Raw genomic sequence first — 24767 nt, 5'->3', positions numbered from 1 at the left:
TATGTCTGAAAATGTCTCTACTTTGTCCCTGTTTCAGAAGATACTTTTGGAGAGTAAATGGGTTGGCTCTTTTTTTCTTCAGTACTTTGAAGCTCTTATTCCACTTCTTCTGGCTTCTTTGTTGGTATTGAGAAATCAGCTATCAGTGTAACAGTGGTTACTTTTTGGAAAATCCATTTTATTAATCTGGCTGGTTCTAGGATCTTTTTGTCTAAGGTGTCTGTGATGTCATACAAGTGACTAGATGTCTGCCCTGTGTCCCGTGTGTCTTTTTTTTTTTTTTTTTTTGGCACTTCTTGACTCTGAGAATTAATTTTTCATAAATTCCAAGAAATAATCAGTGATTCTCTCTTCAGATATTGCCTGCATCTCACTCTCTTTCTTAGCTCCTCTTCTGTTTTATTTTAACTTTGGGGAATTTCCATTATTTTCTTGTCTGTAAGTCAAATGTTAACAAATATTTTAAAAATATTTTTTTCAGCGTTTGTGGTGTCTTGTAATGTTTGTATGTTCGTTTCAGGCTACTTTTGCTCTCTGTGGCCAGAAATGGATGGCGCTCGGGACCTTGCTTCCTTTGGATGGATAACCTTCTCCTCCTGCTAAGGACTGTGGGCATGATTTGGAAGGATGCAGGAATTTATGGCCATTGTCAGTCAGGATCCCATCGGCAATGGGGAAGCCCATTGAGGGATTCCAAGGATGAAGGTTTTAGAGGCTTTGGCAGTTATTGGAAAGGTCAGAGCAGTAAAAGTCAGGGAAACTTCTACTACAAGGGGAGGGTTTGAGGGAGCTGGCTCAGAAGCTGTGGTGAATCTCAGAAGTCTCTGGGAACTGCCCCCTCGCTGCTTGGAGTATAAAGCCTGTGATTCCTGGGTGCTTGCCCAGCAGTTGATGCTAACCTCGTGTCTGCACATCTGTTCTCAACTCTGCCGCTGGAGAAAAAGGCGTTCTCACTTGCACATCTCATGAGAGCGCCTGTCATTGGCTGACTCTCACCCGGAACCATATGGAGAAAGGGATTCTGGGACCTTGTGTGTGACTCCAGGCTTATCCCTTGCTATGCAGAGGAGAACGGAGAAGGGGTGACGGTGATGCCAAGTTGACAACAATTTGGCAGAGGTTGTTACAGATCACGGATAGCACTTTATGATGCACACGTACTATTTTATTGCTCCTGATAGCATCACTGAGAATTAAGAACAGTAAACTCACCTATTTCAAGGAACCAATACCCAGTGTAGGTCTGTTAGCTTTTCCAAAAATCACACAGCAAGACAATGGCAGAAATGGGACCATAACTGAGGTTTTCTGGTACTTTTGTCAATTCTTTTCAGGAAATCAAGAATTAACTTGTAGAAAACATCTGAGATCAATTATTTTTACAACTGAGACACAGGGCTGAGACATTTTGCTTCTACTCATCTCAAACTAACTCTTAGGGATCAAGCTCCAGCACTTTTCTTCCTAATAATTTATCCCTTCCAACTTTTTAGCCCAAGAAGAACCTTAACAGATGTGAAAGGACATTTGTGAAGATAGAATATGATTCACCAGATGGTCCATTTCCTGATGACCTGTACCTGGAGATGTCTTGGACTGTCTGCACCACTAAGATTGTGTCACTTCCTTTGGATATGCAGCTTAATATTCCAGCTGTCAAATATCATTCAACAAATATTCCTTAAGCACCTTTTTTGCTAGGCTTACAATTTCTGTGATCATCATGATATTTTAATGCCACTAACTCTGACATTATTAGGTTAGCAAAGTATTTTAAAATATGTCAGAAAAAGTTGCATATTAATTAAAATGTTCCCACATATAAGCCTTAAACTAAAGTCCCTGGGTTGACTGTAGACAAAAGACTTTTATTAAATACTATTTGATAGGTTAAGTATTTTAGTGTCTCTGCCAGTCATTGCTACAAAAGAATACTTATCATCAAGCATGAATTGGGTAAAAAGGGAGATACCACTATATTATTGTCTGTTAGTCATAGGCACTAAGACAATAGCAAGAACATCATTTTCAAGCAGTGGCCACGCCCTCTTGCCCCTGATCAGCAAGCTTGTTTCCAACATCAGGTTTTTATTGTTTCTCAGCGTTCAGAATTAGATAGCTGATTCTTTGAGTGAATACAGGGAGTGTGCACCAACATGCCTGTAGATTTCTGTATCAATGGAGATGCTCTTTAGACGGCATCTGGGCCCTTTTATCAGACCACTGTTAAAGGGCTGCAAGTCCACGCTCAGTGTAGAATCACTGAGCATGAAAGCAGGAGCTCCGCCTTGAGCAGCCCTTTCGTTCACACTCTCACAGACTCTGGCGTCGCCCCTGTCTCACATGGCTCAACATGCGTGAACCCCCTAGAGAAAGAGCTCATTCCCGTTCCCATGTTCTCCCTCTTCTTTAGCTTTGCTCTAATTGTAAACTTTCAGAGAAAATAAATGAGTCTAGTGAATACATGAAGGTGGTAGGAAAGGAGGAAGCTGGTAAGTAAGTAAGGCTGGTGGTAGTTGGAAGAGCTGTTGAGATTTAGGAAGCAGAGTTGGGAACGCAGGTACCTGTATATTAATGTGTAGGTGCCCATTGGATTGAGAGGAACAAAGGGCAGGGCTGAGAATTCAAAACTTAGGACATAAGCATGTGAGAGCTAGGAATCCATGTGATGGGTGTATAATATGTGGGCAAGGAGAATACAGCAGACTAGATAACGCCCTACAGAAATCATCTACTGGCTGATAATCCAAGGACCTGGAGGTGAGAGTAAGATTAGAGGACTTGGAAAAGCTCAATTCCCAATTAGGCACAAGTGGTTGCTCTGTAGGCAGAGAAGATAAAGAGACAAGGAAAAAGATGTGGAGGCTGGTTGAGAGCCTGTCAGCAGCTCCCTGTTCCAGGACGGGACTCTGCAGCTGTCAAGAGTGTCTGCCTGTGGGGTTAGGAAGTAACTAGAAGCATGAAGGGGGCTTTTCTGTGCTGGCTCCCTTATCAGGAAGGGGATGTCCATTCAGATCCGTGGAGAAGGCTCTCACACCCTCCACCAGGCTGCTCGTGGGCATTTTCACTTCTGCTCTGAGGTCGTGGGACTTTTGCCCTCTCCTACCCGCTTACATTTGATTTCTTTTGGTGTTTCAGAGAGGTTTAGGATCTTCGGTTGTGAGTTTCTCCACCTTGGTTATTCTGCAGCATAAAGTCTTTCTTCCTGTTGGTGGTATTACCCGTGGTTGCCATGGAAGTGGGGACTAATTACATCACACAGGAGGGGAGACCTGCTAGCGAACCCTCAAGGACACCGAATGATTTCAATTATTCAAATTCCCAGTAACTTCTTAGAAGACGTGTATAGGGTTTTTTTTTTTTTTTTTTTTTTTTTTTTTTTTGTGGTATGCGGGCCTCTCACTGTTGTGGCCTCTCCCGTTGCGGAGCACAGGGTCCGGATGCGCAGGCTCAGCGGCCACGGCTCACGGGCCCAGCCGCTCCGCGGCACGTGGGATCTTCCCGGACCGGAGCACGAACCCGTATCCCCTGCATCGTCAGGCGGACTCTCAACCACTGCGCCACCAGGGAAGCCCCTGTGTATAGGTTTTGATCATTAAAAACCTTTGACTTTGGACTGCCCTGGTGGCGCAGTGGTTGAGAGTCCGCCTGCCGATGCAGGGGACACGGGTTCGTGCCCCGGTCCAGGAGGATCCCACATGCCGCAGAGCGGCTGGGCCCGTGGGCCATGGCCGCTGGGCCTGCGCGTCCGGAGCCTGTGCTCCACAACGGGAGAGGCCAGGCCCGCGTACCACAAAAACAAAAAACAAAAAAACCCCTTTGACTTTGATTTTGAAATTGGGATGTATTTTCTCCTGGTATTCTTCTGTTTCAAAAGCAGCCCATTGATAGAGCATCACTGGGTAATGGAATTGTAAAAGCAAGCTACTCTTCAGCACACACTGGAAATTCTCAGAACTGGGATTTTTTTTTTTTAAAAAGATATACTTCCACCATTCTGGATTCTGCTCTCAAGAGATGAAGAAAGCAGGCACTGTGATTGCTTGGTTGTAGTTATATAAAACCTTAAGTGGACTGGTAATCCTTTGGCAGTTCATTATCAGAATCTCCGGTGTTTACCTTAAGACTTCCTGAGGGGCAAGATGGCTTTATTGTCCTTACCCAGCTAACTCTGCTTCCTAATCCCAGTTTAGCTTCTGATTTCACTGCTGAGCTTTAAGCAGTCATTTAACTCAGTGTTTCTCCAGTGCCACTGGAGAGTCTAACCTACCTTAGATTGGGAAGCGAATGGAATGAATAAAGTCTTTTAAAACAAGAGGGGAACTTTTTATAACACTGTAGTGATTAAACCTGAAAAAAAATCCGAGTAAATATCAGGCTTTGATAAATGATTCTATCTTCATTCTTGCTCAGAGCTTTAGAACACTGCTCTGGGAAAGGATCTCTCTTGTGGTACCATCGGCTTAACTAGTACAGCTCTTCCCTCTCCAGAGTCACATGACAAGTTATTTCCCAGCACCATTTTCTGGTCATTGTTGGCAGCCATAGTTTCTCTTTCTGATGTGGACTTGGTCTAGAGTAGAAAATGGCCAGAGAAGATTTTAGAATTTAATGGTACAGCAGATTTGAAGGAGGAAGGGACCGTGAATCAAAGAAGGCACACAGACTGTAGATGGAAGAGGGAAGGAAACAGATTCTCCTCTAGAGCTTCCAGAAGGAATGCTGCTCTGCTGACACCTTGATTTCATCCCAGAAGGCCCATTTTGAACTTCTTGACGTCTACAACTGTAAGATAATTTGTATTGCTTTAAGCCATTTAAGTTTGCATTAATTTGTTAGAGTAGCAGCAGGAAACTAGTACATACAGCACTCCCAAGGCTCTCCCCTCCCCCCAGTCAAACTGCTCTTGTACAAGTCACCAGAGAGTTCATTACTGCAAATCCAATGATCATCTTACAGTGTCATTCTTCCTTGACCTCTCAGCAGCTTTTGACATAGAAGACTTCCTCTTGAAACATTTTTATACTTGACTTCCAGGAGACTAAACTGCACTGGATTTCCTCCTAACTCACTGGCATCTCCTTTTCAATCTCCTTTGTTGAATTCTCCTGTTTTTCCTCCCAAGTACTGAAAGTTGGAATGTTCTAAGGCTTAGTCCTGGGATATCTTCTCTAACCACACTTACTCCCTCGGTGATCTCATTTAACTTTAAAAACAATCTTTATAATGAAGACAGCCAAATTTATGTCACCAGTCCAGAACTCTCCCCTAGGCTTATATGTCCAGCTGCCTATTCTGCATCTAAAGTTTGTTGTCTAATTGGCATCTCAAAAATGTCCAGACAAAACAATTTCCTTCTCCACAATCCTTGCACCTCCCCTACTATCTCTATCCATACCTCCCCTGTGTCTTAAGCTTATCTCCCTTTTTTTTTCTTGCCAGATATTCAGTAAATCCTGATGACTCTACATTCCAGATCTATACTGAACACAAGCACAGCATGTCTGCGGACTTAGACCAAGCCTCCAAAGGATCTCACTTACCACCCTGTGCGTGACATGGGCCGGGACGCTGCTGTATCAGCAGAACATACTCTGGCTGTTGTCTTATATATCATATGGAAACAGAAGTAGATGGGAGGTGGAGTTCCCCATAGGAACCCTGACCAGGACCCTCTTCCTTTTCAGACATGGGCTTTCTGGGGAATAATACTGGAGGGGCGGGGGGCTGTTTTTAACTGTGGCAAATGTTCTGCCAGAGTTTCTTCAGAACACAGCCTCTACTTACAGCAAGTTAAAAGGCTGGGTGGGAGTATGTATATAGATAAAACTATAATTTAAGCTTCTTGAGGTTAGGAATCATATCTCAAAATTTCTCTTGTCACCCCATGAATAATTCTTGATTTTGTATTTTTTATTGGAACTCAGCATTAGAACTCATCTGGGGGCCCAGTTTTCAAGTACATGTTCAGTTATGTCAGGAGATTTTAACCTGTGGTCCATAAATGGAATTTTGAGGGTCTATGAACCTTCTAAGATTGTACACAAAATTTTACGGTTATTTGTGCTTTCCTTGGGAAAGTGTTCATAGATTTCCTCAGATTCACAAAGTGTTCTGTTTTCTAAAGGCTGAAAACCACTGAGCTATCCAGAGATATCTAGACGGTGGGTCCTCTCTGCCCAGAGCACTGGGGTAAAGAACCAAGGAGGCATGGATGAGGGGCTTGTAATGTTGAGGACAAGGACGGCCATTTGATGCTGGTGTCCCCACAGGTGACCTTCTTTACTCTTTAGGACTCACCTACCTCTAACTAGCAGCCCGACAGTTTCACACCAAGCTTACGGGTGGGAGAGAAGAATCTGAGACGGGGCCTGAATTTAGTGATGGACAACACCTGGCATACTGTGAGTGAGGAAGAAACTGGAAGGTTTAGAGTTTCACTCCCTTGACATTTTGACTCCCCAGCAAGCCCCCAGAGAGGGCTAAAAGGCCTTCCAGGTTGCCCAATCATGACCCCCATGCCTGTCACAGCCAGGCTGGGACACAAGGGGCATAGCAGCCCTCCTGTCTATGTCATTCACTTGGCAATAATAACATACCGCTCCATGACACCATCTATGTCAATGTCTTGTATTAGCATTAACTGTTATTTTTATTATTTCAACTTTGTGTGTGTATACTAGGCTCAACCAGATTTAAGGGTGCCAAAAGTCAAAACCCTTGTCAAATATCCATCTTGGTGTTACCCTTATAGTTGGTACTTAATAATTATTTTTCTTCAAGTGAATAAATGACAACACATTAAATAACTAGGTAGCTGGATTTGGTATTTGCTCCAATTTAAAGAGCCAAGATAAGGCCTGTCTCTTAAGAGCAGATTGTTTTGAAATCTCCATTAATATAAACGAAGCCTTTCCAGTTCTAAAACTCTGTGATCGTGGATTGAGAGTCTTAGATGATAATAACTGTTGATGCAGTCCTTGGTAGTTTATAAGGTGCTTGTATGCACACGCTCAGTAATCGTGTACTGATTTCAAATGTAGACGGCCTCTGATCCTTTCCCCCTCCTTTAGGGAAACCTGAATGGTTTAGGTTGATTTCCGGAGAAATAAGTTCCCCAGCTCCCTTCAGGTTAGGATCTGAGCGTTTCCTCAGTTACTGAGTCCTCTTCCTACTGTTTGAATCTATCTGTTCTGGTTCTATCTTTAGTAGGCATTTAGATAATGCCTGAGGAGTTAATGTTTTCCTGGCAAAACCTGGAGGAGTACTTTGCTATTCTTTCCCTTCTTTCTTGAAGACTGGAGAACAGCTTAGCAATGAAACAGTCCGGTTGATCTACTTTAAATAAGGCAGCCTGCCCACGGTTGATGCAGATATTACACTGATGTTACTGTTTGGTTTGAATATATAACAAGGATAGAAAAATGTCCATTAGAGATGATAGTCAGCTTTGAATGATCTACTGCAATGGCAAGTCTATAATGAGCTAGAAGGGTTGAGTTGGGAGGAGCCCAAAGACTTGATGAATTATGAAGATTTTAGAACTACACTGTGTCAAAGGGGAGAGTGGTTATTTCTTTCTTTCTTTCTTTCTTTCTTTTTTGCGGTACGCGAGGCCTCTCACTGCTGCGGCCTCTCCCGTTGCGGAGCACAGGCTCCGGACGCGCAGGCTCAGCGGCCATGGCTCACGGGCCCAGCCGCTCCGCGGCACGTGGGATCTTCCCGGACCGGGGCACGAACCCGCGTCCCCTGTATTGGCAGGCGGACTCCCAACCACTGCACCACCAGGGAAGCCCCGAGAGTGGTATTTCTTAATTTGACAAATTCTGCTCATAAAACCCAGGGCAGCAATGCAAATGGCAACAGGGAGAATATTCCAAAGCTAAGGCTAGAATAGTAAACATAAAGACTGTTGTGAAATGAAAGAACCTTCAGGAAAGTATGACACTGACTTTGTACAGCAATAATTCTTATATTGTGGAAGAAAAAAAGGAGCAATACAGGAAGTGATTCATTTTAAGATCAGGCCCAGCCCTACATGGAAGCAACTACTAGTACCAGTGACCTCCCATCCTCACTTTGGCTGCCATAGTGGTGGTTTCTGGGTGTTTACTCATTTGAGTTGATGTGGAAGGACACTGTTATAATGCAGAAAGCGTCAACAGATTAACCTAGTAACAGCCATTTCCATATTCTTTTATACTAGTATTTAAAAAGTTAGCAGAGAGCATTCCTTGAGGTAATAAAGCAGGAGTGTTTGACAGTGAGGACACAGTTTGGGGGAGAGGGATGAGGTGCAGTCACGAGCACACTGGATTTGGAGCAGACACCGTAAGGAAGCATGGACGTTTGGGGGTGACGCCATTAGGAGCACCCAATGCTGGTTTTGCTGATGCCAACATTTTCACTGGAAATGGCTCTGTTGGGAGTTTCTCCAGTTAAATTAACAGAATCACAGAAGAGTCTGTGTCTGACCCAAGGCAGGTTGCCTCTTCTTTTCTCTTTTTCACTGTCATTCCACCTGTTTTGACCCTAGCCCCTTCCCTCTAAGGGATTCAGGTTACTTGATTGACCGGAAGGCAAAGAGCAGGGTCAAAAGATACCCCCAGGTTGTGAAGGCACACAAATATTTTATGTTCTCTGTTGTATATTATCTGCCTTGCTAATTAACTGATGGATATGACACACATATGGAAGCTATGCTTCCAAAATTACCAAAAATCCATATGGCTATTTAGCAAGGTCACAAATGCTGGGCTTCACCGTCACAACTATATGGGAGAAATCTAACCTTACTTCCGTGTGGAAAATGGTACCCCAAGGAGGCAACAAGCCTGTAATAGTTGTAGGAAAACTACTAGCTGAGCTAACAAAACCTTGAAAAGGTATTTGATATTTGTGTTTGGCTCCAAATAAAAGACACTTTCAATACTCTGCCTTTTTATTTTAGTAACATCTAGCTCAGTCAGTTGTCCCAAATCGCATCATTTTCTTAAGTAGAGTTTTGGCTTATTAGCATACAGATGGGGATTTGGGATTTTTTTAAGTGAGAATTCTCACTTTGCTTTGTTAATCAAGCAAAGTGACATCCTTTTTGATTGCCTGGTGAATTATGAAACTAGATTGAACCACAAGTTCTGCACTTGCTATAGTACAAGGCAAGGAAGAGTGAACTATGAGCTCAGTGGCCCCAGGCAAATCACTTAACCTTTCTGAGTTTTTCTTTTTTTAATTTGGAAAAATTCAGGATTGTAATTGTTATCTAAAGAAAGTTGTGTGAATTAAATGGGCTCCTATTTGAGGAACATACTTAATATAGTCGAAGTGCCATAAAAAGCCACAATATTCCCTGTGTAGGGGTTTCAGATCAATGTTAATGGGAAGATGTGGAGGTGATCTGACAAAAAGAAACTGGTAGGACGGGTCTCTGGGAGGTGGGACTTCTTAAATATATAGTTTTTGGTCCTGAACTCTAAATGAGATCGGAACTTGTATACCTTAGTTAATTACTTAGTATCTCACTGAGCACATATTTAAAGTGAAAGTATGTTTTTCTGAGGGGTGCAGGGCAGGGCACATGGTGGACTGAGCTGCTTTTCCAAACTGGTAATCATGGGCGTTTTAAGACAGTGGAAAAGTTGGAGGTAGAAGAAAGTCTGTGAACCTGAGGAGCCTTGATATGCTACTCCCTTGTGACTTCGCCCTGGTTTTTAAATGTCACTTGCTTCACAGACTCTCAGACCTCTTCCTGAACTCCTGACTAATGTGGAAATACATTTGTAAATATTGAGAAGCGGAGCAAGTACTTTGAATGATGACTCTGTGCATGTGGTGCTGATGACTCAGACCTCCTCCTGCATCCAAGACCGGGACGGTCCTGCTCCAGCACTGCTCGTCCAGGCCACTGTTACTGGTTTTCAGATACAGTGCCCCGAATAACTCAGAACAGGTTCCGGTTACTCTTCAGCCCCTCAAAAATAAATACATGAATAAAAACCCAAATGGGAAACAGAAATATGTAAATCATTTGTGATAAATAGTCCTGATCAAGTGTTAGCCAAGAAGCTGCTTCTGAGCTGTGAGTTATTCTTTGGACATTTGGGTGGATTTTTCTGAGGTATAATTGACACGTATAGCATATTAGTTTCAGGTGTACAACATAATGATTTGATATTTGTGTGTAGTGCGAAATGTTCACCACCACAAGTCTAGTTAACGTCCAGGGTGGCTTATTTTTAAAGCTTGCTTGATTCCATTCCTAGATAGGAATTCATTACATGTTACTTGCTGAAGTTACTTCTCTTTCAGGACTGCAGACTCCAAGAATTTGCTTGCCCTTATGGTTTCATGTCTTTTCCATAACTTCACAAGCAACTTGGCAAAGAGTCTTGCCTGGACATCCCATCTGCTCTCCGTATCTCCAGTTACAGCACCACTTTTTGTTCATTTCATATTCTCAGTGTGTTCTTTAAATAAATAGTGATGGGATGAAGAGGGAGGGGTGAACGGGATTTGGGGGGTTGAGGAGAAGTTTGGAAACATAAATAAGGCACTTGGAGTTCTCAGAACAGAGGCTATTGCCGTTCTGTCTTCACTCAATTTTCCTTTTACTCACCATTGCATGATTCAGCCACGCTGGAAAGATACCATCTAGGGCCTCAGGGTAAACGAGTTCTCGATCGTAGAGGAAGAGGACCCAGAATGACAAAAATACAAACTGGAAAATAGAACGCAAAAATAGTATCATTAGGTTTGTTTTCAATGAGTGCTTCCTAAGATAATCAAGGAAACGTAGCATAATAAAAATAGATACCAGTTTTAAAGATATGTTCCTATATATACATAATGAAATACTAAATGAAGGAAAAAATTATTTATTGTAGAATTACGATACCCAGTCTCTGGGGATTTCAGAGGGTTAGGGATCAATTCGTTGTCATTGTGGCAGGCAGAGAGGATGTAGATAAATAGGATTCAAAGACCATTTCATTTTAACCAATGACTTCTCTCCTCTCTGAGCTTTACCAGGAGTGCTGAGAGCAGCCACATGGAATGGCTTGAGTCTTGCACTGGCTTTGCCCGCTCTCTAAATAGGCACGGCAGGGGAAGCAGGAAGGCTGGGGCGAGGATAGGTGACAAGCTCCCGGGGTAATTCACAAGCTAGTTAATGGAGACTTGGATCTCTCTTATTGCTCAGAACATCCTCTTGTACCCCTTGGCTCTCTTTTCAAAGTGTCTGTCTTCCATGCTACAAAATCAGTGGAGAGGTGGAAGAAAATAACTATTAATCTTCCGATCATCTTCTTCAATTCCAAAGGCTCAATTTCTAAGTCTTAAAAAATGAGTAAACTCCATCAATACAAAAAAACTTAGCCTTTAGAAGATTTTGGGGGTGGAGGAGGAGGTGTCCTGCAAAGTAAAACTGGAATGCGTCCTCGCTCCGTTATCCGAGAGCTCATTGTTAGTGTTTGGAGAGTTTCATTTTGGATTTAAGTTTGAAGTCTCAATACTGTAGGAAGCAGAATGATGACGGGTAGGAAGAGGGAATCACTTCTAATTCTGGGCCCTGCTGGGCAGCCCGTGTGCCAGGTCTCAGTTTGTTTCCACCCTAACTAATGAATGAACACATGAGCAATGTTGTAGAAATGTGGACAGTATCAGCAACAAGCCGACTGTTCCTTTTGCATATGTATGTCTTGCTTCTTCCGAATGTCCATTCATTCAACAAAATGCATGAGTCACCCACCATGTGTCCCACACCAGGTATTTCAAACAGCCTGTCTCTCTCTCCTCAAAGTGTCAACTTTGAAAGTGTTCATACCTTTTTTTTTTTTTTAATGGTTTCCACTTGCAGAAGTAACAAATGCTTATTGCAGCAAGTGAAACAAGATGTACGAAAGGGAAATCAGTCATCGCCCTCCTCAGCACCCTCCATTCCCATCACCCTCATGGAACCAAGGTTATCGCAGTTGTATTTTGGTTAAGAAAGGTCCTTCAGACTTCCCTGGTGGACAGTCATAAGGATCTTGTATCAGACGTTCACAAAGGTACAAAAGCTAATGATAAATCTTGTCAGTTAATGTGCCTTATTTCCCGGAGACACTGGGCAGTGCTATGCAGTCCTCAGGCCATTTATGCAAATGCAGTTGCCCTGGATTTACAATAACGGGCTCCTTGCTGCTCAGGAGAAGTGTCAGTCCATATGACGTGTGTAGTACATTACCTGCACATCTTTGTAACTTACTGCAGATATCGGAAAAGCCAGTGTGGTGAAAAGCAGGTCTCTGAAGGCAGTTATGAACTTAACGTCTTTTTTCCCTTTAGCTCTTTTCAGCACATCTTCCAGACAGGCCACCCCGTAGAAAATGGCCTGCAAGAACTAAATTCATTACAACAAATGAGGACCTTTTCATTTCCTTTAATTAATACATTCTTCACTGACATGAAACGCCATCCCTCTGGGGGCACTGTTGACTTGAGAAGGAGGGGCTGCTGGCTGTTTCGGTTGGGAGCCAATTCGAAGGTTGGTCTTGCAACTTGCTGGGCCCTGACCTTGATCGCTAAAACCGATTGTGTAAAGTTGTTTAAGGGATAATAATGTGTACAGTATTTAGCATAATGGACTTGAGCTAAAATGGAAACAGAACAGAGTCGGCTTAAAAGGAGACTGTAATGAGATAGATACCTTGTCTGCACAGTGGTGGGAAAACCAAATAAACAGCACAAGGGCAGAGCACCAGACACAATGGTAGATATATTCTGGCCTCTTCCTAGAAGGAAAAAAATTTTAAATGCCTAGTGTTGCAGTCTCATTAGAGAAGCCAGAATCAGGGTCAAGAGCACCAGGAAGGAGCTCTGTGCTCTCCTGAGGGAGACCCACAAAATGGCATCTTGCCTATCTGAGGGAGAAGCCAGAGGAGAAGGCCTCTGAAGACCTTACCGAGGCGGTCTGTGTGAGGGAGTGATTTAAATCCACAGGGCTGTACAGCAAACCGTGGGCTCGGGTGCCTCTCTAGGTACCTGAGGGCCTTGAAGGTGAAAAAGAAGCAGGGCCTTTTTCAAGGACATAAGATCACAATCAGAACAGACTTTGTCCATTCTTACAGTTTTCCACAAACCCACGGCTTCTAATTTAAGGGTCACGATAGTACAGAGTTGGAGTTGGTTTTGAGTTATTGCTTCAGAATCAATCCTGTTCCTTGAAAGCTCTGACTGGTGCAAAAGGAACAGCCTGGACTCTGCTCTGAGTCTGAGTTAGACAAGTTCTGGAACCTGGGCATCTGGACTAATGACCAACCAAGTCGGCTTTTGGGGAACAAGCTCTGAGCTCTGAACCCTAGAAAACCTCTAGCAGAGTTGGCCTCCTGCCACTCCTCAGGCTGAAGGGTGGGCAGGAGAGGACACAGAGGTGGATTAGGCCAGCGATGGCCCCACGGGGGTCCTCAGACCACCAGTACCAGCGTCACCCCAAAGCTTGTTAGAAATGCAGGACCTCAGCCCCACCCCAGACTATGGAATCAGAATCTCTGGGAATGGGGCCCAGGAATTTGTTTTTCAGTAAACTCCCAGGTGCTCTGCGTATATGCTGAAGTTCTAGAACCACTGGATTAGACATAAATTTATCACAAAAATCTTACTGACTGCTCAAAACTAAAATAGCTGACTTTTTTTTTTTTTTTTTTTGTAATAGCTGGCTTTTATCTTTATTTATTTATTTTTGCGGTATGCGGGCCTCTCACTGCTGTGGCCTCTCCCGTTGCGGACCACAGGCTCCGGACGCGCAGGCTCAGCGGCCACGGCTCACGGGCCCAGCCGCTCCGCGGCACGTGGGATCTTCCCAGACGGGGGCACGAACCCGCGTCCCCTGCATTGGCAGGTGGACTCTCAACCACTGCGCCACCAGGGAAGCCCAATAGCTGGCTTTTATTGATTTCTTGTTATGTGCTGGGCACTGATCTAAGCTTTTAATTTCTTACCACAACCTTATGAGGTAAGTCCTCTTATTCCGTCCCCACTTCCCATTTTACAGATGAGGAAACTGAGGCACAGAGAGATCAACAGACTTGTCTCAAGTCTAATGGTTGATAAATATCAAGGCCAGGATCTGAAACCCAAAGTCTGCTTCTTGAGCCAGACTTTAAAAAAACCACACACACCATGTGATGTGTCAGGTTTCTAAGAATAAGGATAAAGCGCTGTGGGAGTTCAGAAAAAGAGACCATTATCTCCAGGTGGGAGAATTAAAAATGACTTCAAAAAATACCGATGCCTGATTCTCACTCCCAAAGGTTCTAATTTAATGAGTCTGGGGGTGCAGCCTAGGCTTCAGGATCTTAAAACATTCTCCCAGGTGATTGTAATCAGGGCAGCCAAGGTTGGGAACCACTTGCCTAGAGGAACTTCCATCTGGAAATGCAGAGCTGGTAGTCTCCAGGGAGGCGGGGCTGCACGGTGGGATGAGGTTTCTGAAGAGAGGACAAAGGGAAGAGGAGACAAGCGGGAAGCAGATGCTGAGGAAATGCCCTCCTCTGAGGGACAGAAGGGCTAAGGGGAAGCAAAGTAGCGAAGAGTGATCACATGGTAGAAAATGAGGGACGTGCAAGAACCCCATGGCCCTGAGGGAGGAGGAAGCGTCAAGCCAGAAGGGGCCGTTCCAGGGAGGGTGGGCTACAGTTTTAAATGCCGTGAAGAGGCTGCCACCCCAATACTCGTCATTTACTTTTGCCGTTCAGCCCTGAGCGCTGCCGAATTGGAGTGCAGTCTTTGCACTGGATGCTAGGAGAAGTCTTCTCTCCCCTTCTTCCCCAGCAGCTCTCAGCTCACCCCTGAGGCCGTAGCAGGCAGCTGCTGGAGTTCGGAAGGGCCGCCGAGGGGCCCGGTGAGGAGGCCTGCACCGTTCTATCAACACAGCAATTAATCCACACAGCAATTAATCTCCCACTGAGCGCTGAGTGCCTGCCAGGTTTTCCCTCCTTGGGGAGAGGCCGCCTCCACCCAGCATGTGAGGTCCATGTGACCACTTTCCTTAGCGAGCGCGTCCTAGCATCAGCATGAGTCAAGCCCGCCCTGACATTCTCTTGCCTTTCCCAGTCGCAGGATTTGGAAATTGGACTGGGGAAAGGACATGTTACTCAGAGCCGCCGTGGCTTCTCCTTCACCAATAAAAATTTGCTCTACACCACAAACTTGCCAGTCACTTCTCCCCCTCTACCCTCAGCTCACACGTTATTTCACAGGCATATGTCACTTTGGAGCGATGCCAGCTGTGTGCATGAGGCAGCCTTGTCTCCATTGATCTTAATCCACGTTGACGTGCCATCATCTGTATCAACAAGGAATATTTATGAGCCCCTACATAGGAGCCCAGGGGGGAGGCGCTAGGGTGTTGCCAAAAGAAATAAATAGGCAAGAACTAGGGCATAGACGATCCACACAGCAGAGCTGGAGAGCAAGGAGAGGGAGGTGGCATCGGCCTCCTCAATGGGGAGGCTTCCTGCAGGGCCTCAAGGACAGGTTCGCATCACTCACAAAACCAGACGCTGGTCTGCTCATCCTCTAAGGACAGTACACTGGAATGTTTATAAGACATTCACAGAAAGAATAGTCAAGGGGGAAAATGGCAGCTGTTAGGGACTGAATTGTATCCCCCCAAAATTCATATTTGAAGTTATAACCCTCAGTACCTCAGGAAGTGGCTGTATTTGGAGACAGGATCTTTAAAGAGGTGATTAAGTTAAAATGAGGACAGGAGGGTGGGCCCTAATCCAGTAGGACGGGTGTCCTTATAAGAAGAGGAGATTAAGACCCAGACCCCCACAGAGGGTAGACGACGTGAAGACACAGGGAGAAGGCAGCCATCCACAAGCCAAGGAGAGAGGCTTGTAGAAACCAACCCTGCTAACAACACCTTGATCTTGGACTGCTGGCCTCTAGAGCTCTGAGGAAGTTTCTGTTGTGTAAGCTTCCCAGTCTGTGGTACGTTTTTATGGCAGCCCCAGCAAACTAACACGGTAGCATTCAAAGAAGATAGCAACAACTGGCCTTCTTTTACGACTCTTACGGCAAAATTCCTGTTGTTTACATTTCTCAACTATTTGGGCTGCTCAGAAAAGCAGAGTTAATGGTATCTTCTTGGTCAGGGTTTACTTCAGAGTTGCTGCTGTCTGATTTAACTTTTTTCTACCAGTTCTTCCCTAATTCCGTTTGTTCTTTTGTGCCTTCTTCTGAAATACTGCTGATCTAAGTTTGTTAGCTGTCTTCCATTTTTGTTGCTAGCTGACAAACCACCTGGGAGAGCTTAATTTACATTTTTTTATAACGAGTGCAATTTGAGAAACCATAGCTAAAGGATGTTTCGTTTTTACATTCATATGTCTTCACAAAATTCACAAAAATCTTGAAAACACAGAAGCTTAACCTTTCTAAGTCATCAAGTTTATTTTCCTTGCTTTAAGCCAGAACCCTCTTAAACTGTCCCAGGAAATGAGAATTTCTTCATTTAAAAATAATTCCAGAGAGGGAGATTCCACAAGTTTCCTGAGCAAGACATTACAACTCTGACTGAATGAGTCAAGTAATCCAACGCCCAGCTCAGCTCTCGGTGCCTGACTCAGACAGGCCGGGACTTTCTCAGGTCTCGCCTTCAAAATGATGCAACACTTGCAGCGGAGATTAATTCAGCCTAAAACAGCAAATGGGGACTCACTGTGCTGAGCATTTTGTATAACTGTGGTGGTAAGGGTGGTGGCATTTGGGACAGGTAGAGGAAGTCTCTGTCACATATATCTGTATTATATGTAATAGTCTATTTCAGACATTATTCATGTGCTTATGAAACATGAAAGAATGAGATCCAGAACATGGGAGAAGAAATGATATGAAGAACAGAAGAAACAAAAGAGAAGAAACTAAGAACAGTGAGGGGCAGGTTGGAAGGAAGGTTTGTAAGAATGCTTGGCCAGTGTTGTATAGCCCATAACAGCTGGCTTCCGTGTAGCAGTAGGGTGGCCGTGGGGTAGGCTGTCTTACAGGTGGGATGGGGTTCTCTAGAAAGTGGCTCTTACCATTGAAGAGTTATGTTCTGATCATTTATTCATGCAGCCAACATTCACAGAATGTCTCTTCGGTGCCAGATATTAGGCATAATACAGACCAGGGCAGGTTCTATGTTCATATGTCTTTATTAGGAAGAAGAAGAGGCGGGCAGAAGAGGAGGAACCTTTTCGGTACATGTACCATTTTACGTTTTGTAGGCCAGGTTCCTTGGGAAACAGACTCTGAGATGCTGAGACCTGCCTGAAGAGTGTTCATGGAGGAGTGCTCTCAGAACATGCACGAGAGGGAGGGGGGGGAGGCGGGGGAGGGAGAACGACTGAGCAGCCAGGAAACTGGAAGGGTAGCACAGCTGCATGCAATCAGCTAACCCCTGAGGAGCACTGGAGCTGAGCTGCCCCTTCAGAGCTGTCCTGGAGCCCAGCCTTTGTAGCCCAGGTCAACCAGTCTTTGCGCGCAGCAACCTCAGGGAGGCCTTTTAAAAAGCCTTGGTCCAGGTAGCTCCCTTCTGTTGAGGACAGTTGTGGGTTGAGAGCTCAGCCGTGAGTCATCAGCAGCCAGCACCCCTTCTCCCAGGAGCTGGGGAGTGAGCACCTTGATGCTGAGAGGGTAGGGCAATCTGTGTGCCACCCCACAGATCCACTACATACGAGGCACAGAGAAGTGAGGCGACTCGCTCAAGAGCACACAGCACGTGAGTGGCACCCAGGCAGTCTGGCTCCAGAAGCTAGGCCTTCAATCACTGATCTTTCTACTGTGCCCAGAGAACCTACCAAGGTGCTGTCATGGTTACTCAGTAAACCACAGCTGTTTTATTTTGGGTGCTGGTGGTGACTCTTCCCTTCTCTCAGGCCTCACTCTTTCAGCTATCTGAGAGGTAAAAACAGTGATCTTAAGCATTTTTGTGGAATAGACAGTTAAGGGTGTTTCTGACCCTATTGAGCTTAAGAGTTCCACAGATGAATATATTAACCCGATGATGGAAATCAAAGGTTGGCCCCAAGTATCGCAGTGGGTTCTATATACTATAAATGGATCCCTGTCTTCTCACTGTTCATGGGCTACCTTGGAGTTTGAACGATGGAACGTCCCCAAGGATCTCTCTTCCTGGCCTTGCTTGGCCGTCCCTGAGGACCTGTGTAACGAAGTGGCTGCTGTCATCCTGAGAGCTTGACGATAATGAGGGCAGAGCTGCCTGCGGCTTGGGCAACTTTATAGGGAAACGGGGAGGGGCCCGCCCAGAATCTCCCCTGGAGATCCCAGTTATGAGGCACCACCTCTAACCATGTTTCAGAGGGAAGTTTATTTTTAAAAAGAGGAAAACCCAGCAAACTCTATAAATTCTGCAAAAGCCGATTTCAATTGTAGCTGGACACTCCCTCTGTCCCCTCTGCCCAGCTTGCATGCCCTGGGGTCAGGGAGAGGCCCTGGGTGGAAGTGGAGCAGATGGAGAGGAGGGAACACAACAGTGTGGGAGGCCCAGGCACTGGGAGCCTCTGAGCCAACATGAATGCCGGGAGGGCGCCCGCAGCGCTGCCTTGCCTCCACGCCCGGCTCCTGGGGGCTGCCCCATCCAGCAGGATTCACTGCCCTCTGCCTGAGCCTGCACCCTCCACCTCTGGGGCCCCCCCAGTGCCGGAGGGCATCCACCTAGGCAACTATCATATAGGAAGAGCACTGACGCCCCAGTGGTCCTCCTCTAGCTGCGAAGCTGACGTATGAAGCTTGTGGAGGGAAGTACCTGAGCAGTGAGGCAGTTGGGTGACCCTCGCCTGAATCCATGACCCACCACCCATGGTGCTCAGTGAGGGGCCTGATGTCCCCCCAAATTACCCTCCCCTCTGCACCATCCCTTTTGTGCTCAGAGATGAGATGGCTAGAAGCTCACCAGCACTCTCCTACCTCCTCATTCCATTGTCCACTGCTTACGCCCTTCCGAGTGCTTCCCTCATGTCCTTTGTCCCTTACAGTCACTCTGTGGTTATGCACTCTTTGACACATTTGGAAATAGAAGACAAAGAAATACCCAGACCAGGGTCAGTAGGAGGTGGAACTGAGGAACCATCCCAGAGACCTCATGATCCTAGAGTTCCTGCTTATAACCACTAAGCTATAGTGCCTTCCCTCGCAACAGGGGATTGGCTGCCCCTTCCCCGGGGTCAGTTTACTCCCTCATGAGACAGAGACTCACATCTCTCCTCTTTTTCCTTCTCCTTAGGTACGAGGCAGGAATTGCTCACCACTCCCCAGTCGCACCCCCCCCCCCGTAACTCCCCTCATGCCCCAGGCATCAATCCTTTGAAGCCCCTGGGGTAGCTTCAGGAGGAAATGGGGCCCACTTTAGAATGCTGACTTGCATTAAGTTGGACTTTGTTCTTAGGGGCCATGACGGGATATTCAGCCAACTGGAAATGAAAGCTGTTTAAAGGGGCGGGGTGTAAATTTCCTGGAAAGCAGGATGGGGTACTGACTTCAATATGTTTACATAAAATAAATTTAAGAGTGTTAGAGCAAGTTATGAGACCTCTGTGACTTTGTAAACGCAACCATTAACTAATTATTCGTTAGTTAACACTAATTAATCATTAGGAAACACAACCATTAATCAGCCCACAAGACCTCAAGAGCTGGAAATTTTAAGGGGCAGTATTTCACGTGATGTCACGAATTTGAAGTCTGACCTTAAATTGATCCTCTAAGACACATTCAACCCACCTTCACCAGTTGGAAAACGTTGCATTAAGTCACAATTTCAGGATGACACCTAACAACAGAAAGGAAAGAGCCGTAGGGAAGCCCCTCTCTGCCCATTTCAAGGGCCAGAAGATGTCAGAAGAGACTGCTCAGGAATACAGAAAAGTGAGGTCAAGTCCAGTCAACATACCAAGTCACCCAGCTTTTATTAGGGCGATAATCTGTGCCAGCCACTGTAGCAAATAGAATGTAGAATCATAGAACGTTAGGGCTGGCAAAGACTTAGGAGACAGAACTCCTGTTTTGGAGCCACTTACAATCTGATTGAAATGTTGAGAATCCCATGTGGGTGGAAATGAGAAAACAATACTAGACATAAATAAGCGGAGACTGAGAGAAGCTGTAAAAATTCAGGGAAAGGAAAAAACGAATTTGGGCTAGAGTTGGTCAGCAGAGATATTAAGGAGAATATGGGATTTCAGGTGGTCTGTGAAAGCAAGGTGGTGTAGAAGCAGGTAGGCGTGGCATTCAGGATAGTGTGAATATGGGTAGAACAGTGACAGCAGAAGGCTGGGGACCAACACTGGAGAAGACACAGGCCTTCCTGGAGAAGAGACCAACCTTCCTAGGGAGGCGAGCGCCCCACGGCTAAGTAGGCAGCTGAGCTCTTAAATCAGGAGTTTAGATTGGTCCTGTGAGGTAGGAGGAAGCCCCTGCGATTTCTTGAGCAGCTGACCACACTTCTCAAGCAGGCTTATGATGTTTGAAGCGAAACAGAACCAAAAACAGTGCTTTGGGCAGATTAATGTGCAATCCGAGTGATGGATGGACTGATAGTGGGAGGACAGTGAAGAGGTGACCTGCTCATCTAGGTACCAATGAATTCACACCTACAATGAGAGGGCCGGTAAGACTGGGGAAGAAGGGTTGAACCTAACAAGAGGGAAGACATGGGATTTGGTGGCTGATTAGTCAGGGAGTTAACACTAGGAAATAAGTGTCTTGGACAGATGAGTGTCTTTTTCCATTCTTGGAAACATGGTGACTCTGGGACATGTAACCGAGCTATAAATAAGAAGCCAGGGAGCTGGGTTTGGGGAGTAGGTGATGGATCTGCTCTTAGCCATGCTTAGTGTGAGGGAGGACAACCATACTAGAATTTGGATTTGATTACATCACCAATCCTGGCTGACACTGCTCTCTTTACCTTGACTATTCTTTTTTTTTTTTTTTTTTTTTTTTTTTTTGCGGTATGCGGGCCTCTCACTGTTGTGGCCTCTCCCATTGCGGAGCACAGGCTCCGGACGAGCACGCGCAGGCCTAGCGGCCATGGCTCACGGGCTTAGTTGCTCCGCGGCATGTGGGATCTTCCCGGACCAGGGCATGAACCCGTGTCTCCTGCATCGGCAGGCGGATTCTCAACCACTGCGCCACCAGGGAAGCCCTACCTTGACTATTCTTAATGTGAAGCTAATAGATACATAAAGCTGAGACTTTTACTGTAGTAGTCTAATTCCACACAATCATTGTTTGTTATTGTTTTCTGTTTACTTCTTTTCTCATTGAAACAAGCCTTCACCTTGATACTTTTCAAGCACAGTAGAACCGTATTCAGGGCTCAAATCTCAAAATCAAAAGCCAGCATGTTACAAGAGAGGAGGAAGCTGAACTCCCAGGCTTCTTTGATTTGAACCTCCTGAATTTCCTCTCCTTAGCATTACAGAGAGTCATCTTTTTTTTCTTTCTTTTTTTTTTCTTTCTTTTTTACCATGCATTACCTCTGCCTACGATTATGATGCCAAAGAATTGGAATATTTTGGCTAGTTTCTGAAATCAGATGTTTATATGGTACCCTACATTTAGGTTAAAAATCTCAAAACTTTAATTAGCATCCCCAAAGGCTGCAGCATGTTTAGCTTTTAACTCTAAAAATAATTTTACAGATTTCCAAAACATTTTTTAAAAACCTATTTTTCTCCCATTCATTCACACTTCATCACTTCATTCATCAGACTGTGGTCAGCTGGGCTAGGGAGACAAGGAAGGATCAAGTGATGTGATTGGTTTGTAAATAGTTGAAAATGTGTATTTGCCACTTGGTTGGGTGATTTGTCCTTTAAGATGGAGCCTAAGCCTATAAAAAATTGAAGTGGGATCCGAACATGGCAAAACGTATTTGCTTTTCTTAGATAAATCTGTTAGTCTGTGTGTGCTGTAAAATGGCATTATTCCTCCACTGGAAATTGCACTTCCCACGCAACATACACCACTCAGCCTTCCCTCACAGACTTCCCCAAGCAAAGTTCAAAATTCCTCCTGCGTATGCAGTCAGTCCCATGGTGAAACCATTAGTTTAGTTCCCCATTGGGGCTCATCTGAGAAGAACTTCAAGACAAGATTCTTTTCAGAAGAGCATTTAACAATTAGCACAAAAGGTAGCTATGGATAACTCCCAAATGGGGTTTCTCAGAGCAAACTGTCAAGTGAAAGAGAATGCCAAGACTCACAAACAGCAGTGAAGAAGAAAGACAAGTATTGGAATTTTGTACTTGATAAAATCAAAAGGTGTTATGTGTAGAGGCTCTGGTATTACAGACAAATAGCTTGCTTCCTGATACAGCCGAATGGACTTACCAGATTAAGGAATGTTAAGTACTTCCATTGTCCACCATTTAGAAAGACTTTGGATTTCCGCTGATCCTTTCCTTGCTGTGAGATATAAAAATTGAGGAAAATATACCAGCTCAAAACAAAAAAGTGGTATATGCACGTAGAAGTCCTCGTCATGGCTAGCTCTGACCAGGGAACTGTAACAGTCTCAAAGTAGCTTCCCTCTGGCGTACTTCCGCAGGTGACAGCGGAAGTCCTACCGCGGGCCAGGCGGAGAAGGAGAGCCGTGTAACACACCCCTCTGGGGTCGAGAGTTCCAACGTGGATGAATTTTGCTTCTCTCATAGGCTCCTTTCCTGATAAACGTGGGAGACAGGATTACTGCTGATTTTCAGATGCCTTCATTTAGATAATAGCAGGTAATCCGCAAACGTGCGTGTATGTTTCAGTATTTAGGCTTTGAAGAGGGCAGGGAGTGATGTAAGAAGTGCCCTTTGCACTATTTGACTGGGTCGGGGCATGATTAAATGACCTTATCATTAAGTACCAGAGAACTCTAATGAAATACCTACTGTCATGGTCATATTTTCTTTTCTTTGGGGCAGAATAAGGAAGTTGCCATAATATATCTTGAGAGAATGAGAAGCAGGTTGACAGACCAGGAGGGAGAGATTGTGGGCGTGTTTATCGCGCGGAGGGAAGTAAATATTTAGAAAGGGGAAGGGTGTTGTAATCTTGCTCCTAAGGTCTCTGAGGCCCTATAAAATCTGAAACAACCTTTGATCCTCTAGGGAGCAGTCCCAGCGTTTTAGTTAGTTTCTGCTCCCCCCTCCCCGCAGTTTTTTTTTTTTTAACATCTTTATTGGAGTATAATTGGTTTACGATGGTGTGTTAGTTTCTGCTTTACAACAAAGTGAATCAGCTACACATATACATATATCCCCATATCCCCTCCCTCTTGCGTCTCCCTCCCTCCCACCCTCCCTATCCCACCCCTCTAGGTGGTCACAAACCACCGAGCTGATCTCCTTGTGCCCTTCGGCTGCTTCCCACTGAGACTAGGGGCAGGACGGGAATAAAACACAGACCTACTAGAGCATGGACTTGAGGATACGGGGAGGGGGAAGGGTAAGCTGGGATGAAGTGAGAGAGTGGCAGGGACATATATACACACCCCCCCGCAGTTTTTTATCTATATCCTAGAGAACCAAGAGTTCCTGAGAGCTGTCCCAGACACTCCATTTAAACAGGCATTCCTGTTCCCTTGGAGGGAAGAAGCATAGCAAGAGGTCTGTGGCCAAAGAATCAGGAAGAGGTGTGTGGTCACTACCCCAGCATACCTGAGTTCAGACATTGCTGAGAGAGAATGAGGGTCTCTGCATTGCCTTGGAGAGGACAAGAGTATGCTTAGGCTGGGCAAAGTTTTCAGAACCAGGCCCTGCCTCAGGCTCCACAGAAGGGACCTGAGAGAGGGCTGGAAGTGTCATACCTTGTGACATCACCAGCTTGTTTCCCTGGGCAACTGACTCAGAGGGTTTTGAGCAAAATCCCCAAGGGAAATGCTCCTGATGCAGTTATGTAAGTCTGTAGGTGGTGCTGTCCAGTGATTTAATCAGGGCTTACAAGTACTGGGAGAAAGAACTGCAGGCTACACATGGAGTACAAAACAAAAACAAACCTACCTCCTAGGAGTCGTTGGATCCCAAACATCAGGAACTGTAAACGGGGGTAGAGCAAAAGCCTGAGGCAACAATATAGGGTCTGCATTGTAACCATTCCCAAAGGAGAGGATGGTCTGGGAAATGAGAGACGGAAAATGCTGTACACAACTCCATGGCCTAAGTTAAAATGGTAAATAACAGCAGCGGCTAATACTTTTACAGTACTTACTATGAGGCAGGCATTGTTCCAAATGCTTTGCACATATTAACTCAGTTAACACTCTAAACACTGCTATGAAGTAAGTACTACTGTAATCCTCATTTTCAGATGAGGAAATTGACGCCCAAGCTGGATGCCTTCAAAAGCTAGGAAGAGGCAGGCAGAGCTGCAGGCTGCACTCTAACCAGTGTGCCTGACCACAAAGAAACACACCCTCAGACTCCCTTTGCAATATTTCTCCACTCCCTGCTGAGCCCCTTTTATTCCTCTACCTCTCCCATCAGAAAATTCTCTCAGGAAAGGATCAGATATGTTTTAAAACTTGATGCACTACCCTGAGAAAACCATAATTCAAAAAGAGTCATGGACCAAAATGTTTATTGCAGCTCTATTTACGATAGCCAGGACATGGAAGCAACCTAAGTGTCCATCAACAGACGAGTGGATAAAGAAGATGTGGCCCATATATACAATGGAATATTACTCAGCCATAAAAAGAAATGCAACTGAGTTATTTGTAATGAGGTGGA

At 45.1% G+C, this 24767-nt stretch overlaps 1 protein-coding gene across 2 annotated transcripts in view; it reads right to left on the bottom strand.

Moving 5' to 3' along the window:
- The window catches only part of ADTRP (androgen dependent TFPI regulating protein), a 70479-nt gene extending 47902 nt beyond the window's left edge, over nt 1-22577 (bottom strand). The window contains exons 1-3 of one of the 2 annotated variants that reach the window (XM_067043181.1): nt 22381-22577; nt 12245-12379; nt 10616-10717 (exon numbers count right to left, since the gene is read on the bottom strand). In XM_067043181.1, the coding sequence (XP_066899282.1) occupies nt 10616-10717; nt 12245-12379; nt 22381-22533 (390 nt within the window). In that variant the 5' untranslated portion in view covers nt 22534-22577. Of the gene's footprint in view, nt 1-10615; nt 10718-12223; nt 12380-22380 lie in introns of both variants that reach the window. The other variant, XM_067043180.1, reaches the window with a different exon arrangement.
- Between the last annotated feature and the right edge of the window lie 2190 nt (nt 22578-24767).

The sequence above is a fragment of the Kogia breviceps genome, chromosome 10 (genome assembly GCF_026419965.1).
Source record: "Kogia breviceps isolate mKogBre1 chromosome 10, mKogBre1 haplotype 1, whole genome shotgun sequence".
Lineage (NCBI taxonomy): Eukaryota > Metazoa > Chordata > Mammalia > Artiodactyla > Physeteridae > Kogia > Kogia breviceps.
This window is presented reverse-complemented; position numbering and strand designations above follow the sequence as displayed.